The 18426-nt window shown below is 39.2% G+C and overlaps 7 protein-coding genes and 1 non-coding gene across 8 annotated transcripts; 3 read left to right on the forward strand and 5 right to left on the reverse strand. All coding sequences in view use genetic code 12, as the record gives it.

The window, feature by feature from the left end:
* Positions 1–735: 735 nt before the first annotated feature.
* On the reverse strand, positions 736–1065 carry CORT_0E00840 (Qcr9 ubiquinol cytochrome c reductase; the record flags this gene model as incomplete). The annotated part of the gene is made up of 2 exons (XM_003869757.1): positions 736–927; positions 1054–1065. The coding sequence occupies 2 exons, from the start codon at positions 1063–1065 to the stop codon at positions 736–738; spliced, it is 204 nt and encodes a 67-aa protein (XP_003869806.1).
* Positions 1066–1247: 182 nt separating this feature from the next.
* Positions 1248–2489, reverse strand: CORT_0E00850 (Tys1 tRNA-Tyr synthetase; the record flags this gene model as incomplete). The annotated part of the gene is made up of 1 exon (XM_003869758.1): positions 1248–2489. One exon carries the CDS (start codon positions 2487–2489, stop codon positions 1248–1250), a length of 1242 nt encoding a protein of 413 aa, XP_003869807.1.
* A 344-nt stretch (positions 2490–2833) lies between these two features.
* CORT_0E00860 (Ubr1 protein) lies at positions 2834–8068 on the forward strand (the record flags this gene model as incomplete). Its single annotated transcript, XM_003869759.1, has 1 exon — positions 2834–8068. One exon carries the CDS (start codon positions 2834–2836, stop codon positions 8066–8068), a length of 5235 nt encoding a protein of 1744 aa, XP_003869808.1.
* Positions 8069–8080: 12 nt separating this feature from the next.
* CORT_0E00870 (hypothetical protein) lies at positions 8081–13606 on the reverse strand (the record flags this gene model as incomplete). The annotated part of the gene is made up of 1 exon (XM_003869760.1): positions 8081–13606. The coding sequence occupies one exon, from the start codon at positions 13604–13606 to the stop codon at positions 8081–8083; it is 5526 nt and encodes a 1841-aa protein (XP_003869809.1).
* A 221-nt stretch (positions 13607–13827) lies between these two features.
* On the forward strand, positions 13828–14151 carry CORT_0E00880 (Emc6 protein; the record flags this gene model as incomplete). The annotated part of the gene is made up of 1 exon (XM_003869761.1): positions 13828–14151. The coding sequence occupies one exon, from the start codon at positions 13828–13830 to the stop codon at positions 14149–14151; it is 324 nt and encodes a 107-aa protein (XP_003869810.1).
* Positions 14152–14510: 359 nt separating this feature from the next.
* On the forward strand, positions 14511–16295 carry CORT_0E00890 (Abp1 protein; the record flags this gene model as incomplete). The annotated part of the gene is made up of 1 exon (XM_003869762.1): positions 14511–16295. One exon carries the CDS (start codon positions 14511–14513, stop codon positions 16293–16295), a length of 1785 nt encoding a protein of 594 aa, XP_003869811.1.
* A 112-nt stretch (positions 16296–16407) lies between these two features.
* Positions 16408–16481, reverse strand: CORT_0_Asn(GTT)_68. The gene has a single exon. It is a non-coding gene (tRNA).
* Positions 16482–17012: 531 nt separating this feature from the next.
* CORT_0E00900 (Crh11 GPI-anchored cell wall transglycosylase) lies at positions 17013–18350 on the reverse strand (the record flags this gene model as incomplete). Its single annotated transcript, XM_003869763.1, has 1 exon — positions 17013–18350. One exon carries the CDS (start codon positions 18348–18350, stop codon positions 17013–17015), a length of 1338 nt encoding a protein of 445 aa, XP_003869812.1.
* Between the last annotated feature and the right edge of the window lie 76 nt (positions 18351–18426).

The following is an 18426-nucleotide window of genomic DNA, read 5'->3' on the forward strand; positions in this document are numbered from 1 at the left end:
AAAGTAATTTAACACTCATTCAGTCTTTAGTTCTTCAACATTTATATTTTAAATACAGATTTTATTTGCGTGACATCATTGTAAACTCGTTTTGTCTCTAGGAATGTAGATATTGAATTTCGAGGGTGACCAAGTTTCATACCTGCTCGTTCACTTTGTCATCTCTTTCTCTGTGTAGGTCCCAGGATCAACTATTGATGTTTATCTTTAATGGGAATCGTCCGAAATTCTATCATTAGAATGGCTGTTCTTCAACGTTGAATATATATGGGGTATTGCGTAAAGATTACTTGATGGACTTTGACGTTAACTTAATTTTTGCTACCATTTGCGTCTTATCAATCAGTATCAACTACGCTCTCTACAGTTAGAACTGACATTTGTGGTGGCGTAATCTCTCCCAAGTAGAACATAATGGCCAGTTTTCTCTAAGGAAAGCTCACCATTAGTATGGAAGTTGAAATAGTGAAACCAGATTGGGCTACCCTCCAGCTGTCATCATCTGGCTAAAGAAAACCGGGCAGTTGCAACTACTCAGCCAACGCGAGACCTTATGTCAGTTCAGTTATTCACGACTAACTCATACCCTCCACAATAAGAGCTGAAAAAGACCTGTGAAAGATAAAATATGTGCATCTTAAATTACATGTTTGCTATGTATATCTTGAGCAGTACATACCCTCCAAGAGCGTGCTGTAAATCTTGTGTAGCAATGGTACTTCCTTTAATCATCCTTTATTCATCATCCTCTTCGTCCTCATCATTTTCAATAAATTTAGGTTTCACAGTGGACCACAATTTGGCATGATTATGAGCATCCCACCATTTGTTTATAGCACTGTCAAAAAATCCCTCGAAAGCAAAAGCTCCGGCTAAAATAGTACCAACATATATCGAGTTTCTCTCAAATATACGACCGAGTCCAGTCTAGTTGAAGATGTTAGTATTCCCTGTGTGAGAAATTGTTGAACAGTTGTCACCCCTATTTGGGACCTCAAATTGGTTGCCCCTGGTGAAATTGCAACAACGTTTTTTTAGATATCAAGTACATACGAAAATTGACATTGTGTTTGTTTCGAATACTTTGGTGTTCAGTGAAAACTAATGGTATTGTATAAACCTTTTGATGGTTGATTAATTTTTTTTTCCAGAGTGAGTCGTAATAATTTTCTTACATCAATTGATTGGTTACAAATGGATAACACTTATATCGCTACCAAACGTGTATCAATTTCTATACATCACACTTATTCTATTTTAGTTTCCTCTATCTTCTTTACCGCTTCTTCAACACTTTTTGCTGTAGCTGCAACATCCGCTTCTGATTTAGCATCTACATTACCAGTTTGGTTTCCACCTCCTGGGTATTTTGTACCTTTGTTCTTTGGTTTCTTAACTTTCTTTTCTTGTTTGGGTTGCTCAACTGGGTACCCATTCTTTTGTGCTAATTGAAATTCTTCGTTCTTTTCAAATTCTTCTCTAATTGGTGCAAGCAATTCGTTGATTCTATCTGCGACACCAATTTTCAAATCAGGAGGTGACAAGTTTCCTTTTGTATAATCTTTTTTCAATTGCTCAACTGAATCATAATGAATTGGTCCTCCATATTTCTCAGGTCTATCAATAGTAAGATCAAAAGAACCGGTTTTTCCTGTTTTCAATTCATGAATAGGTTGTATGACATACTCAACGAAGGCTATAAGACCATTGTCCTTGGTTTCCCCGGGGGCACAATAAGCACTATTTACCTTCTTTTTGACCACTTTTGGTTCTTCCAAAATATCTATTTTAGAGTTTGGATCAGAAGCACTCATCTTACCACCCTGACCTAAACCTGGGACCATAGGGTTCATTAAATGGGCTCTCTTCTTGTATCCTATACTTGGTAAATTCTCCTCTGCTAAAACGAAAATTTTCCTTTGGTCAACACCCCCAAACTGAGCATCTACGCCCAAATGCTCTTCATCAATGGCTTGCATCAATGGATAGATCAATCCAGACAACAATGGATTTGCAACTTGTTTAACAACATCAGCACCAGCTCGTTTAGCATCGTTTTGCGACACAACATTAGATAATTTGAAAAGGTCCATAATATAAGGGCCATCTTTCTGATAAGAAGAACCAACGACAAAAATCAACTTCTCAATAGGAACGTTGATTGACCTCAAAATAGCTTTAATCACCCATTCGTAGTATTTGGCACGATATTGTACAACCTCCAATGGTGCCTTCATGTTGTCTAAGAATGCATGCAAATCTGCTAATAACACCTTGACTTCACATCCGGCTTTCAAAAAATGAGCTAGTTTCACCATAGGAACAAAGTATCCACAATGAGGTTTTCCGGTCGGAGCTGTACCCCAATAAATTTTCACCGGTCTCTTTTCGTTCACTAAGACATCTTTAATGATTTGGCCGTTTAAAACTTCTTGTAAGTCCCTAGTAATTAATTCGTATTGTGCTTCTGGGTCTGTGACACTGGACATGTTGAAATTCAACGTTGATGATAATGATGAGTCACTGTGGTTTTGGGTTTGTTCAAATGAGTTTCTACAATTTGGAAAGTAAAAATGAAAGTTTTTTTTTTTTCTGCTGTTGTTTTTCTTTCCAAATGACTTTCACGTGACTGACTCGAAACATCACTTCTTGTTCTAGCGCACACTTTTTGATTCCCTTTCTTTGGAACGGAAATGTAGAACTATCCGTCTTCCTTATCACCATTCTACAACATTAATACTTAACTAGGTGGTAAGCTGAAATACACACAACTTCTACTGCTTTTCTTTCTCCTAACTTGTCGTATCAAACAAGAGACAAAGGATATTGCACAATGGATGAGGATAAGCTCAAGCGATTTTTGGTTGAGTTGCCATCAGCTCTTTCGTTTCGAAATGGTTCTCGAGTGCATGAATATGTTTTCAAGGTGCTTTATTTCATGTCAACAAATAATGGTGAATATTTACTGCATTTGTTTCCAGACCTCCCACCTATTCTGGAATTAGATCGTGAAAGACTTGTCAATTCCGATTTCACTCTAGAAACCTTGGACAAGCTTTCATCCCTTCAAAAACCTGAGTCAAAAGAATATTCTCACCCAAAAAACAAGCCTTGCGCTAGGCTATTTAAGGCTGGAGACCTGGTTTATAGATGCGAGGAGTGTGGTTTCGATGACACGTGTGTCTTGTGCTCATATTGTTTTAATGAACAGGATCATGTGGGTCATTCGGTCCTGATGTATACATCGACTGGGACGTCAGGCGGGGTGTGTGACTGTGGAGATCCAGAGGCATTTGTTACTACGTTACATTGTAAATGTTCAGCGAGAAAGGTGGCCAGTACTTCATATGAAGGTCAAGTTGAAGAGCCAAACCATGAGTATTTATATCAGACTATCAAAGTATGTCTTGATTATGTGCTAGATATCACCAATTCAAACGTTTGCACGTTGCCTATAATTCACGAGCACATGAACAAAGGATCATTCAACTTCAACCCAAGATCGTTGTCCAATTATTTCTCATTACCTAGTGGGAAGTATGGCGGAGCAACTGATGTGAATTCTGACAACTGGATTTTGGTTTTATGGAACGATGAATTTCATGATTTAGGACAAGCAATACACGCTATAAGGTTAGGGCTCTCTTGCAACGATAACAGAGCAACTCAAATTGCAACAAGAATTGACAAAGAAGGCTATTGTGTTTTGAAGGAAGCCTCGACGTATGAAGCGTTGATGAAGTCCAAAGAACTTGTTGAAAGAGGTGGCTTAATTTCAACAATCATATCCATCAGGGATCTATATCGAGAACTTATTGTGCGAGAAATTATATTTTGGCTTGATGATATTTTAGACTCATATGACGAAGCATTCAAGCTCAAAAGTCAAGCTATATTGACTCAGCTCCTTTTGGATAACGACTACAGATTCGCAAAGGTATTTCCAGAAGAGTTTCTCCGTGGCCTCACATATGGCACTATGGATGAGTGCTTCAAAAACGGTATCCCAGTTGAAGACAAGTTTGTTACCCAGTTCAATTCAAACCAAGTTAGAACCCCTATCAGTAGCTTGGATTTACGTGAACGAATGATATATCTTTTAGCTAAACCTGACTTGGAGCTTCCATTTTCAAGATTTCAAATCCTTTTGATCTTTCAAATAAGGTTACCCAAACTTGTCCGGAAAAAATTGGTTTCTATTTTGTTACCGCTTCTTGTTGCCAACATTTTCTTGAAGGGAAAATTTGCAAAACAATTCACTGAGATATATCCAATGTTGCTAACAATATGTGCATATCTGGACAGAGAAGACCACTTGAACCTTATTGCGGAAATCTCTTCCCAACTTTACACGTGTCCAGTTACCGTGAGGAAGCTATTAGAGTCGTCCCATGCGAACTACATCATCAATGGACTTACTAGAATCATCGAGGAAAGCTGCTCGGTGTGGGACGAAGATATTGGACATTGCATATTCGTAGATTCTGATACTGATTCCCAAGCAGATAGAAGATTGAAAAGAGCTCTTCTCAGGGGTATCCACGATTTGGAGCATTTCTCGTCGACAAATTTAGGACCACAAGCTTTGCAAGCCTATTTGCGCCCTAAAAATTTTGTCTTTCTTGTCCTGTTTTTGAAACTTTTTCACGACTATTTGCCAATGACTAGAAAACGTGGAGATCATGTGGAACAAGAACTGATGACTTTTAGGCTTCATCCTGCAATTTCAGTGCCTATTTTATCATCATTGAGAAATATAGCAGCCAGTCAAATTGGTCATCCTAATTTGGATTGGGTGATTGAAAAGCTCACAAACTTTCTTGCTGGAGAGGAGATGTATCGGGTTGAATACGGGTCAGATAACATGAGGGTCAGTACAAATGCACATGCGTTTGTCCATCCCTTGACAAGTTTTTTGTCGTATCTAATCCAATTCAATGGCTATGATGGTTTATATCCATTGTTGGAAGGTCATAAAAGAGCAATGATCATGTTGTCAGATGCTTCACTAAGAAGTATTGTACTTGGATCCCAGATAAAGATTGGGTTTTGGATAAGGAATGGAGTATCGGCATCGCGCCAGGCAAGCATGTACTTTGGTCCAAGCATGTCTGACTTGACATTCACCAGGGACATGCATTTGCAACAAGTTGCATTGCTAATCGGAAACTCGGAAGAGATGGTAAAAAGTTTTTTGGCAAGGTGGGAGTTGAATGATTGGTTTTCCAACAGGGTGGAGTGTAATGATACGATATACGAGGAGAGATTTTTTTCCGTTGTGGAGAGATTTGTTGGATTTGTTTACAAGTTGCTAACCGATAGATCCATGTTTAGTCGCTTGTCATCCAGGGAGATGGAACTTGAGGAGACGAGAAAGTTCATGACGTACTATTTGTGCGAAAAGGCTAGAGGCTATACGAAATTGAAGATGAAAGTGGACTCAGATGTCTGTGATTTGCCTGAGTTTGATGAAATACTATACGATATTGCCGACTATCAACCACCTTCCGCATTGCTTGATACAGGACTATATCGACTCAAGGACTCAATGTACTCGCAATTAGATCCCATGGGGCTTTTTTTAGATCCATCAAAGTTTCAAATTTTGTATGATGTGTTGACGAAAAAGTTGGCAAAAACAACGAATGTCAAAGAGCAGGAGGTTATCTTGACGCCACAAATTTCCTTTTCAGGGGATGTTGCTGTGGATAAAAAAATAGGCGAGTTTTTGAAAACCACCTTATTCGTTAAGGTTATACACAAGCTTTTGAGAGTAGCAATTGACTCTGGCAACGAATCCTATCTCCCACAATTGTTGCACTTGATACATGCAATAATCATTGACGATGAACATATTCATGGAAAGGACTACTTATCTGAACTGTTTATTGATATACCCGTCTGTGACTTATTATTGACCATAGTTGAGTCCAACATGTCCAAGCCAGTTGTACGTAAGGCAGACTTTTTGGTTGAGCAGCTTCTCGTCAAAGACCGAAGGATTCTCGAAAATTTGGTCAGCTGTTTTGGAGAGGATTATGTACAGTCATTCAAGAGGCGAAAAACTCAATTATTTGAATCTAAAGCAGAAAGGGAGAAAAGGGTATCTGAGGAAAGAAAGAAAAAGATTATGAAGAAGTTTTCAAAACAACAAGAGAAGTTTTTGAAAAACAACAAAAAGTTGAACGAAGAGCATGCTGAGCAAATGGAGCAAGAGGATGGTGATGCTAGGGTTTGTGTCATTTGCGGGGAAAAAGAAAAGGCAGGCCAAGCGTTTGGAATTTTCCTTATTGCAACAGAAGCACCATTATTTTGGAAAGTTGATAACCTCTTCGAAAGTGATTCCACGAGAACTTGGTCCGAAGATTTGTTTGCCTATGCAGACAAGTCCAAGTTCGGCCAAGGATATAACATATACTCAAAGTGGAAAGAATTTCAGAGGCCAGTTTTCTCCTCATGTGGTCATGGAATTCATTATGAGTGTTTCAAAAGAGGGGTGGGTCACATTAAATACTACCCTTGTCCTTTGTGTCGCACATATCATGACGCCTTTATGCCCTTTATTGTACATGAACCATTGGAGACTTCTGGATTGCGAGACGTTGTGTTTAATAAAACCATCGATGAACTGAGTCCTAAAAAATTGGATGTTTTACGTAACCTTTTTGTCCCCAAGAATAGTGGAATTCAGTATCACCACTATCTAGAGCTGAGAAGCAGGTATGAAGATAATTTCGACCATTGGATTGTTAATATGGGTAGCACCATTCAAATGAGTGAAATTGGCACCCGGTTGAACGGCAAATCAGGATATTCTGACTTCTTGAGCCAAATTCCACGGAATATAAGAAATTTGTTCAAGGCTTTGGTTCAGGCCCAAGTGATGATAGCAGACCTTTCGGATCCGTGGGAGAGACACGCGTGGGAAGAGGATAGAAACTATATTTTGGAGCTGGGAGAAGAGTCAGACATGCAAACTGGAGTGTTTAATGAAACTTTGGTCTTGTTCTTCACTTCCGAGCAGTCGCTAGCAACTTTGGCTAGAAAGGGGGTGTCAAGAATTATTGGAAAATTGATGGCTCGTGTTAAGTTGGATTTGGACGATACCGATTACTTTGAGACATCGAGGGAGCAACATGATTACCAGATTTCCCTGTCTGGTTTTGACGATTTTGCTCGACTCTGGTCTGATTCAGGGTTGTCTTCAGACTTTGAACGATATGGTAGTCACGTTTTTGATTTGGCACAACATATTTTGGGTGTTTACTTGAGACAAGTAGTTATTTTTCAACATGTTTTATTAAGCCAGTGCGATGATGCCTATTCTGTCGATGGTGAGATATACGCGCAAATGTCCGAGGAAATAAAGAGTCAGCTAAACGTATTTGGGGTGGATCCGTTAATGGAGGTATTGCAAATACCTTCACTTGGAGATATTTTCTCGCGGATACGTGATCTGGAGACACTCGAACATAAGGAATATGAAGCCGCTCGCGTTATAAAACATACTACCTCAGTGAACCAAGTGCTTGCTCTCGATTATCCCGGACAAATTCATTTATGTACCTTGCCAGAGGATTTTCAAAACGGATTGTTGAAATTGTCAGAGATGAATGTATTGCGCAAATGTATGTGTATGTTTTGTGGTCAATGGTTAAACAAGGGTCATCAATATGGCCACATGAAAGTGTGTTCCAAGTTTGGAATAATTTATGATCCAGCAAGGAATACTTCACGCATCTGTATCCAGGTTGGTGAGAACTCGCTTGTGCTAGAAATCCCTGGTCCATATGTAACAAAGCATGGTGAACCAAAAGGTCATAGAGTCAAGGGTAAAGCTTTTTTGAATAAAGAGAAGTTCAAGGAGTTGAACAGACTTTGGGTCAATCAGGGCTTATATAGCTACGTTTCGAGACCCTTGTTTGGGTCCGCTCCCAATATGATGATGCCAAATTTTGGTATTATTCCAGGTCCTGGTGCTGGTGTTGGTGCTATGGACCTCGATGACGAAGGGGAGATCTGGGATGTTGGTGATGATGATGAAGAAGATGAGTTTATGTTTACATAAGTGTATATAATGCTATAAAGTTTCCCACCCACCTGGATCTAAGACACTCTCTAAATTTCTTGCGATGTAGTTAGCAACATTATGTTCTAACCAAATATTTTTGACGAAATCGTTGTATCTGGGCTGCATCAAATGCAAAGCCCTGCCTTTTTTGTTTTCATCGGCTAATTCACCTTGATCATCTAGATAGGGTGCACTATGAAAAGATCCTTTGTATTTATGTAGTAATAGCATGACTCTGTCCTTTGGTAATAAAAATATGCCGTCTTCGCTCGAACATTCCCTCGAGTAATGTGCAGTACATTGACCCTCAACAGTCCCAACGGCTTGCTTTTGTAAATCGACCACGGTACCACAGAACAAGCAAATAGCAGGATCTTCTATTGACTGATACGGTTTGCCAAATTTCTCCAGGTAATAATACTGTGTGAAGAAATCATCGAGCCTGTTTGGTAAATCAATTAGACTTAGGATCCCAGGATACTCCAACTTTGGATTAGCCATTAGTATTTTGTTACCTCCTGAAACGCAACTAGCTGCAAATTTTTGTAGCAACTCTCCCTCCCATGAGTCTGAATCGATCAAGTTTAGAAGAATTTGTGAGATTGTAGGTAAGTTCAAAGCACTACACAACTCGTTTGCTTCCAAAGTGTAACCGTAATTAATTTTTGTTCTAGTCTGTTCTGTGTTTGAGCATTGCAAAAATGCATATATGGCAGCTCTGCGCAAAAACGGGGTCACAGATTTCACCAACATTGTATACAAGACCTTGCCGATGTTGCCCCCTTGTGTGGTAATGGCTTGCCCTCCCAAAATATTAAAGCATCTTTGTACTTCTACTGATGCCAGCGTATCTATTTCCGTAAGCAATGGAACATCGTGAATGTTGTAATTCCATTTTTTGATTATAATGTTGCGCCTCATCTCTTGGACAAGCACGTACAAACATTGAATTACGTGTCCAACAAATATCACTCTCAAAACGTCGTTGAAAGTGAAATTTGAGCCTGGTAATGGCGTGGCATCGACCAATAAATCCATAAAGTCGGCTTCCATTATGGTCTCAATAATCCCTGTGGTTGACAATGACACAAGACTTGCCAAGGCTTTGGCCAATGCGTTTTCAGTGAGGACGCAAGTGGATTCCATCTCTTGAAGTTGCATTAACAAGCGCATCTCATTCAAGGCCCTCATCACAAGAAGAGACTTGCTAGGAATTTGTTCAAAAACTGGAGCTTTTTCAGATTCAACTCCACGCAAGGCAATCTCCGATGACTTTATAGTGTTAGATAAGATTATTGGCAAAGCTGACTCAAACGATCTGGGAAAAGTGATGGGGGCAATCGAGTTTAGAACACTTTTCCAGGGTAAGCTGAATCCCCCACGATTTGTTCTTAGCGAAGTAAGCCATGTACGGCCCTCCGTCAGACATGGGACTACAAAATCAAGGTTTTTTGACTCAATCAATTGAGCAATCTGATCTTCATTAATTGGATAATGATTCTTGTGCTGGACACTTTGAGTAGATACAATGTCATCCATATTTCCCCTCAGATTTGGGCCAAACATCGGTATAAAGACGTTGTTGACTGCTTTACACAACGGACAAAGAATTTCCTTCAGTTCAGGATTCTCTGGTGTATTTCGGGTGATTTGGTTTTGTCTTGCTCTATTGCCATCGAGATAATTGAGGTAACACTTAAAGTGCATTCCATGACCACAGCTCAGTGCTATCAACTTACTTTCAACGCAGTCGCTGGCGCCAAAGCCTGGACCGAATGGATTCTTCTCCTTTACATTCGACATGAAAATTTCCCAAGCTTCGGAGTGCAGCTCGCTGTTTTGACTAGTATCGTCATTTAAATTTGGTGAATCCGAAAATGATTTTAAAAACCAGTATTCGCTCCCAAAAGGAACATTCCTGAATGTAGATGATTTCCCAATATGTGCAATAATACCAAACGGTCCTAAGTCCCCACTAGTGTTTTGACACAAGATACAATGGTCATTTTGTAAACACCAAGACGTTTTTGACAGATCTTCTTCCATTTCGGTATCGCTGCATTCCATTGTATTATCCCTGTTCTGTTTCAAAAATTTGGACTGTTGTTTTTTGAATTTGTTTAGCAATTTTTGTTGCCTCAATTTTGCAAGTTTCTTCTTCTTTGAGGCCACATCATCTATACTGGCCTCATTTTCGTTATTAATCGTGATAGTGCCTAAGCCACAATCCTTCAATTGCTCATTAATAATGCTCTCAAGATGTGAGTGGTTTTGGTTTAGTTTGCACAAAATTGCTCGTATTTTTGCATGGACGACCCTGTACTTTTCATCTAATAAGAGCTTGCTTAAAAGTATACTTATTGAAACAGGGGGTTGGGATGCGACTGAAACAAATCTAGTAAAAAGTGACGCATGCTGACGAGTGTTGATGACCATTGCACACACGTGTATCAAATGTAAAGTGGTTTCCAACAAGCTCTCCACCTTGTCAAACTCTTGCCTCGAAATAAAATGCAATACTTTGATTAAAAATTTCGTAAAATGGACCGAGGTAGACACATTCCCACAATTCTTATATATGTCTAAAATGTCGTCAACGTTGGAGTTGGGCTCAATGACAATACTATCTATCAATTTACCCGTTTCTTTGTGTCTTCTTTCTTTGATAAATTTCAATGCTTCATCTCGCATGTTTGTTGAGTAATTAAAGTAGTACGGATCTACCTCATCTAAGTACACTTCTTTAAGTTCCAAAACCCCAGAATCGTTGTTCCCAACTGGCTTTGTATAGTTAGCCATCTTTTTCAATATCATCTCAAATCGTTTATCAAGAACCAGTTTTTCAGATACGTAAGAACATAGCTTCTTGTAACTCAAAGGTTTGAAACACAAATGATGAATGATTTCTTTTTCGATTCTTTGTTTGGTCAATTCTGACTCTGAAAGCCCCTTCAAGAACGAATGTTCTGTCATCATATTTATAAAAAATGTCGCACACTCCTCAAGAATGAAAGGTAAAGTCTGTACATCATATGACGACTCGTTCTTTGAAGAGACCCAGTCTCCTTGTAGCATCCAACGATCAAAGATCATGTATGCCACCAAATCTGGATGGCACATGCTACTAAATATTTGAATCAAGAATAAATCCCTCATATACCCATACTCACGCAACCCGAGTTTTTTGTACATGTGCAATTGCGATTTCACAGTAAACCCATTTCGAACCCAGTAGCCACATTTTATTTGTGACATAAGTGCTAGAGTTTTTATAGAGTAATCAAATATCAAAGACTCAACAGAGAATGACTCTGGCAATCCCATTCTCGTTCCCACTTTTGTAAATCTATCAATCAAACCATCCCAGGCTCGAAACCGAGCATGTTCAATCAATGAGCAAATGTATGAGTGCATAGGATGAAGGAAACTTACATTGTCCTCATCCATGTTTGAAGCTTTCAAAACCCTTCCGGTGATTGGTTCCACGATGTTTTTTTTGTGAAAAAAACTCTTTATATCTGTATTTGCATAATCTGTCCCTTTTAGCTCGTGAAACTCTAACGTAATCAAATATGCAATAATGTATTCAATGGCATTCAATGATTTCTCCTCTCTGGATTGTTGGTCATTGGATCTACTATTAAGAGTCAGGGCACTCAATTCCGCAAACTTATAAATTACCATGACCGAATTGAAAAATGTTGAATAGTCGGGATTCTCATATTCGATGTGATTATCTTTTTCTCTCTTCATAGCCGGTCTCCCCTGAAAGAGACCCAAAAGGTCGCAAACTGCGCGCGCAATGTCATCATTAGAAACATCGTAGAACTCTTTGCCTCTACCGACAATGAAACCAATATCGAGAAAGAGTTGACCCCATCGCCTGTTGCGTAGACTTTTTATGGATATCTCATGGGTCAGTCTATTCCTAAGAGTCGTTTCCAGTATTTGCTCCGACGTTAAGAATACAAATACTGCTGAAAGGATCGAGATGAAATCACCCTGTTTTATGATTGACTCGGAATTGCGCGGGCTGGAAAAAAGTTGCATAGAAAGGCTGAACATGATATTGAAATCTGGCTCCCTATCTAATGATAAAAATTGATCAGCAGCTCCTGCATAAATTTCCATGTACTGACTCGACATAATTTGTTTGTACTTGAGATTAGTGACTAGTGATGTTGAGTACATAACATGCAACAACTCACGCGCAGCTTTCCACAATCTTAGATTTAAAAACATCATGTATTGCATTCGTGATCCAACTGCGCTGTTATATACTGTTTCTGAATGACCGCAGGAATTGCAAACCCTTTTTGTATGGTGTGAGCTTTCTTCGAGACATATTGCGTGGTGGTTCTCGCTGGTTAATTTTGGAATTTCAAAATCATCTCCCAATACACCAGCTCTTTGCTTTCCATCTCGCCTTTGCTTGGGTGTTTTGAGCAACCCCGGCTGCCATTTTTCACAAAATGCCTGGGCAAATAAATTCTCAGCAGTGAGACTTAGCCTGAAAAACTCACTTTCCGTGAACTCACTAAGCCAAACAATTAATTCATGACACATAGATTCTCGAAATACGTCTCTTTCACTTCGAATGGATGATGCTAACCCCGTGGCACTCAAGATTTTCTGTCTTTCTAACAAGAGGTTAATATCACTTGACCCTAACACTTCTGCTTTTCCAAAGCTATGAACCCTTTCTGTCACCATATTGGCAAACTCTCTAGATTTTTGACTTGTTAATCGAACCCGCTGAACTGCGTCTCTGAAATGCCTTACTTGATCATTATACAACTGTAGATAGAATTTGCCACTATTTTTATCAAAAAAGTGATCCGAACATATACCGTATTTGTGAGGATCCAATGTACTCATTTCGAAGTTTTCTTGCACGGTCCTTATATCCACCTCCAGTGGGGGAACGAAATGCATGTCGCTGTTTATTGAAATATCAATGAGGAAATCTAAAATGACATCAAAGGTTCGGGATAGTGCTGTTTGAAATGCCCTAGGTAATGGCTGATCAAAGTCCTCGAGACCACCAGATGCATACACGCATTTGCTAGACGCTTTCCAAGCTTCCGGATCTCCACAATCACATACTCCTCCATTTTCACGAACGCAAATTTGAATAACGGTGTCGTGGCCCTCGTGTTCAGAAGGCTGGTAACAGTATGAGCATAATGCGCACGATTGATCGTATGCGCAGGTTAAGCATCTGATTATTGGTTCTCCTCGTCTGAATACTCTTGAGCATGGTCTATTTGGATGTGAAGCAAAATGTTCTTGGGCTTCATGCGCTTGTTTAGCCGCAATAAGCAATTTCACATATTCCGATAATTTCCAATTTAAATCTTTTTCAAGTTGTTCATGTGGGTCTAATAGATCCAGAAATATTCGGTCGAGGAATTCTCCATTATTTGTCACTGATAAGAATAAGGACTTTCTGATTTCCCTCCCAACTTGGTTACTAAACTGAAAATTGTATTGTGACGGAAGGAGAAATAGAAACTGTTTCAATTGGTCATCCATGAGCAAAAGTAGTTCTTCATCAATGAATGATATTAGTTAAATGGTATGTTTATATGTTTTGCCACTTAGTAAAACATATTGGTCTAACTGCGAATAAAAAAATACTAAAAAGAAAAATCAAAACGTTTCAACACGCAATCACCAGAGATCCACTGGGTATCATCACACCACTGGCATCATCGCCACATTTAGCATACGAAATTCGATACATCTCCCAATAAATGATGGATTCAAAAAAGTTCTACAGTCAATTGAGTATTAGTACCAACAAGCAAAAACTACAGTACATACAGGATGTTGCATCCTTAGTATTGGGAGTTGTTGCGGGGATAATAACACTCGAGTCCTTGAAAGGGTTTCTCTTTTTCTTCGGTGGTTTGTCACTAACCAATGCAGCTTTCTATGTATTGTGTGGACAGGGTAATATTCACAAGTTTTTCCAAAGTCCATTTCAAGAAATATTTGTTCTGGGTGTTGTAGGAAACCTTCCAGGTTATATCATGATGTGGTGTTTGGTTTACGCATTAGTTAAGTCGAGCTCATGAGAGGAAATACTTGAGCTGTCGTATGACGCTGTCGCTGTTGAATTTTGCTACCGGGAAAAGGATTACAGGTAATCCTCTCTCAGATGGCACTTCCTTGCATGGGTAATTGGTCTACTTTTTAATGGGTCTAGTGTTCGATATATGTTATTAGATGGTATAATCAAGAGCTAGAAGTTTCAAACATTACATTTTGGATGTAGTTTTTTAGTTTGTATTATGGACGGAGTTTTTGAACACACGTGGTAGCGTCAATGCCGAAATCAGTGACCGAATTGTGCTAAAATTTCAGCAACTTCGCCCATTCTTCCAGTCAATTGCCCACAATAAATTAGCTACGAATTTACATTTGCAAAGAAAAGATGGAAAAGATAGATACTTCAACCAATTCCAAGAGGATTCAGGACCCATACCTCAAAGTTGTAAAAGGAGACCCTAGTACTTCCTTTGTTGTTTACTCAGTAGACAAAAATGCAACGTTGGATGTTTCTGAAACGGGAAATGGATCTTTGGATGAATTTGTTGAAAACTTCACTGATGGACAGGTTCAATTCGGTTTGGTAAGGGTTACTGTCCCCGGGTCTGATGTGTCCAAGAATATTTTGGTGGGTTGGTGCCCAGATAATGCCCCAACTAAATTGAGAATGTCGTTTGCAAACAATTTTGCTGAAATTTCGAAAATCTTTAGCGGATATCATATTCAAATTACTGCTAGAGATCAAGACGACTTGGACGTTGATGATTTTTTGAACCGAGTTTGTGCAGCCGCTGGTGCAAGATATTCGACTGTGTCTGGTGGCACCACCAAAAAACCAACTAACGTCTCCAAACCAATTGTTTCAAAGCCAGTATCAACTACTGGTAAACCATCCTTTGTTCCAAAATCTACTGGAAAACCAATTACTTCTGTGCCATCTGGTCACAAACCGAAGCCTCAATCTAGCGACGATGGATGGGGTGATGCTCAAGATGTGGAAGAACGTGACTTTGATGAAAAGCCATTGGAAGATGTACCTTCCACTTACAAGCCAACTAAGGTTAACATCGAAGAATTGAGAAAACAAAAGTCTGACACTGTTAGTTCTGCTCCAAAGTCCAAGTTTAATGCTTCGCAAGACAAACCAGAAGAGGAATCTCCAAAACCATTGAGTGAACGTATGAAAGCTTACGAACATGATGATGGTAGATTGACCTCACTTCCGAAACCAAAAGTTGGTCATTCAGTTGCTGATAGATACAAAGCAAACGCAACACCATCGGGAGCACCTTCGTTCGGAGCTAAGCCAACATTTGGTACAACCAAAAATGATAGAAGCTATAAAGTTGTTGGCGGTTTGTCAAGAAATTTTGGAGCCGAGAATGGTAAAACACCAGCACAAATTTGGGCTGAAAAGAGAGGTAAGTACAAGACTGTTTCTGCAGACGAAGAACCGGAAGCAGGAAATGATGAAAAGGAGTCTTTCCAAAGCCACGCGTCTGAGTTGGCAAGCAAGTTTGAAAAAAGCGCAAATATTAATAGTGATGACAATGAGGAAGACGAAAAACCAGCTTCCTTACCTGCTAGAAACTTACCTCCTCCACCTGCTAGACAACCAGAACCGGAAGAAGACGATGAAGACAATGAAGACGATGAAGACAATGAAGACGATGAAGACGATGAAGACGAGCAACCAGCTAGATTAGCAGCTAGAAACTTGCCTCCATCCTTGCCATCTCGCGATTCACAACAAGAAGAGCCCAAACCACCTACTTTGCCAGGAAGAAACTTGCCACCAGCAAATAAAGGATTCGAAGATGATGATGAGGAAGAGGAAGAAGAAGACGAAAAACCAGCAACCTTGCCGGCAAGAAACTTACCTCCACCACCTCCAAGACAACCGGAACCAGAGCCAGAACCAGAGGAAGAAGAGGTAGAGGAGGATGAAGAGGAGCAGCCAGCAGCAGAGCCTAGCTCACAAAAATCTGGTACAGTAACTGCAACAGCAGAGTACGATTACGAGAAGGATGAAGACAACGAAATAGGTTTTGAAGAAGGCGATCTCATTGTTGAGATTGACTTTGTGGATGAAGATTGGTGGTCTGGAAAACACTCAAAGACTGGTGAAGTTGGTCTTTTCCCAGCCAATTACGTCACCTTGAATGAATAGATTATCTTTAGGAAGATTGCTATAAGTAGAGTAATAAAAATTAACTCTGAATGTTTTTGACATATGGAGTGTAGAATTCAAACTTGTTACAAAAAAAAATTAGGATAAAAAACGACCAGGGAGAGGATTGAACTCTCGATCTTGTGATTAACAGTCACACGCCTTAACCAGCTTGGCCACCCAGTCAGCTGTAAAACCACTGCGCCATCGCACTAATTTCTTTAAATGAATAAACTATATTAAATACATCAGCTTAAAGTTTAGCACATGACTTAAACCAATGTTGATATTAAATTGATAGATTGGGCTGAGGAATGCCATAAAACTAGCCATCACTACAGTATAAAGTTGCATGTTTTAATTAATAATCTTATAAGTATGATGAAATTATAGAGCACTTTGAAGAAAAGATTCATTTTTGTTGGTGTTGCCATTAGGACCATGCATTTCGAGTTTAATAGACACAACATGAGCCCCTTAGGCTCCAGGTGCCAGTTTTGAAAAGTAAATTATCAGGTATGGTTGGAGCGCTTTGCTAGAAATTGATGATTAATTTCAATCTATTTGAAATTTCTACAAGTTCGGTTGCCAAAAAAGAGAAAAAGTTTTACAAAATTTTGCAACAAATTTGAATAAAAAAGATGAAACAAAACTAATTGATATAGATACAGCAAGACGAATTGAAAAAACGGATTTATATTGCTTTTCTATTAGAATCTATATAAGAATGAATCCAAGTGAAACAAACAGAACTAAAAACGTAACCAATTGCATCGATCTTATGTTTGAAGCCAAACCAGCAGCTGAACTTTCAGATGAAGAAGATACTGATGCTGTTTCACTCGATGATGATGACGTGGTTGATTTGTGCTCACTGGAAGCAGCTTCACTTGTGGTTGCAGACGCGGATGAAGCTTCAGTTTCTGCTTTGTCCGCACCTTGAGTTGATTGAGTAGAGTCTGATGATGAGTCAGTTGTCTCTGTTGCAGATGCAGATGCAGAGGTTTTTGACTCAGATGACAGCGAGTTTTCAGCAGATAAGCTTGATGCAGCAGATGAATTTGATGATTCGGATGAACTGGATGAACCAGATGCATTTGATGAACTAGATGAACTAGATGAGCTTGAACTTGAACTTGAACTTGAACTTTCGGTGGTACTCGATGGCTCAATTGACGCACTATCGTCTATACTTTCACCGTTATCAACTCTACTAACATCATCTTGAGCATCACTATATCTACCATTAACTTCACCATCTTTAGCATCGATTGATTGCCAATATCCACTTTGATCAGAATAAGAATACTCACTGCCAGTTGAATAATCAATAGCAGTAATAGATTTAATATGCATAGTGAATGGTACATCGCTATAATCAGTTTCACCACCAGCCCATTGAATAGTTCCTTCTTCATTTGATGAATCACCACCAGCCCAAATACCTGCGTATATTCTCATTGGTGTTTGTGGATAACCTTGTGAATTGGTAATTTGTAATGACCTTATAACTGATCCATCAACGATCCAATCCAAAGAATCTTTAGTCCAATTGATGGCGTATTTGTGGTAGTTTGTCAACGGATTTGGAGAAATTTGATGATATCCACCACGATCATAAGTAGATGTGTTTCCTTGAACAAAATAGTTTGATTGCCATTCATATTCATCACCACCAAATAATTCAATATCAATTTCATCCAAATCATCACTTTGTAAGAAAAATGATGAAACAATACCTTTACCTTCACCAGCTTTCAATTCAACTTCAACATAACCAAACATTAAATAGAAGTTTGAATGTATGGATGGGTTGTCAAATCTTTTATTGATGGTAAGTGACAAACCTTCATCTCCAGTGGTGACATTACCTTGATTACCCAGATTGGTGAAATAAGAACCTAATCCGTCATTGAAAGTTTCTTCAATTGATCCTCCTAATGCTGGATCTGGGGAGCATGACAGCGTTTTGACTGGATTGCACGAGGTACTGCTAGTGGCAGCTGAAGCAGTAATGAGTATTGAAGCGAGTGAAAAAGCGCGTGTTATTAGCATTTTTCGTATGTAATGTGTGTATTAGAGAATGGCTCGAATGGGTAAAGAGTAAACTTGGAAACGAAATCAGGATGAT

This window comes from Candida orthopsilosis, assembly GCF_000315875.1.
Source record: "Candida orthopsilosis Co 90-125, chromosome 5 draft sequence".
Taxonomy (NCBI): Eukaryota; Fungi; Ascomycota; class Pichiomycetes; order Serinales; family Debaryomycetaceae; genus Lodderomyces; species Lodderomyces orthopsilosis.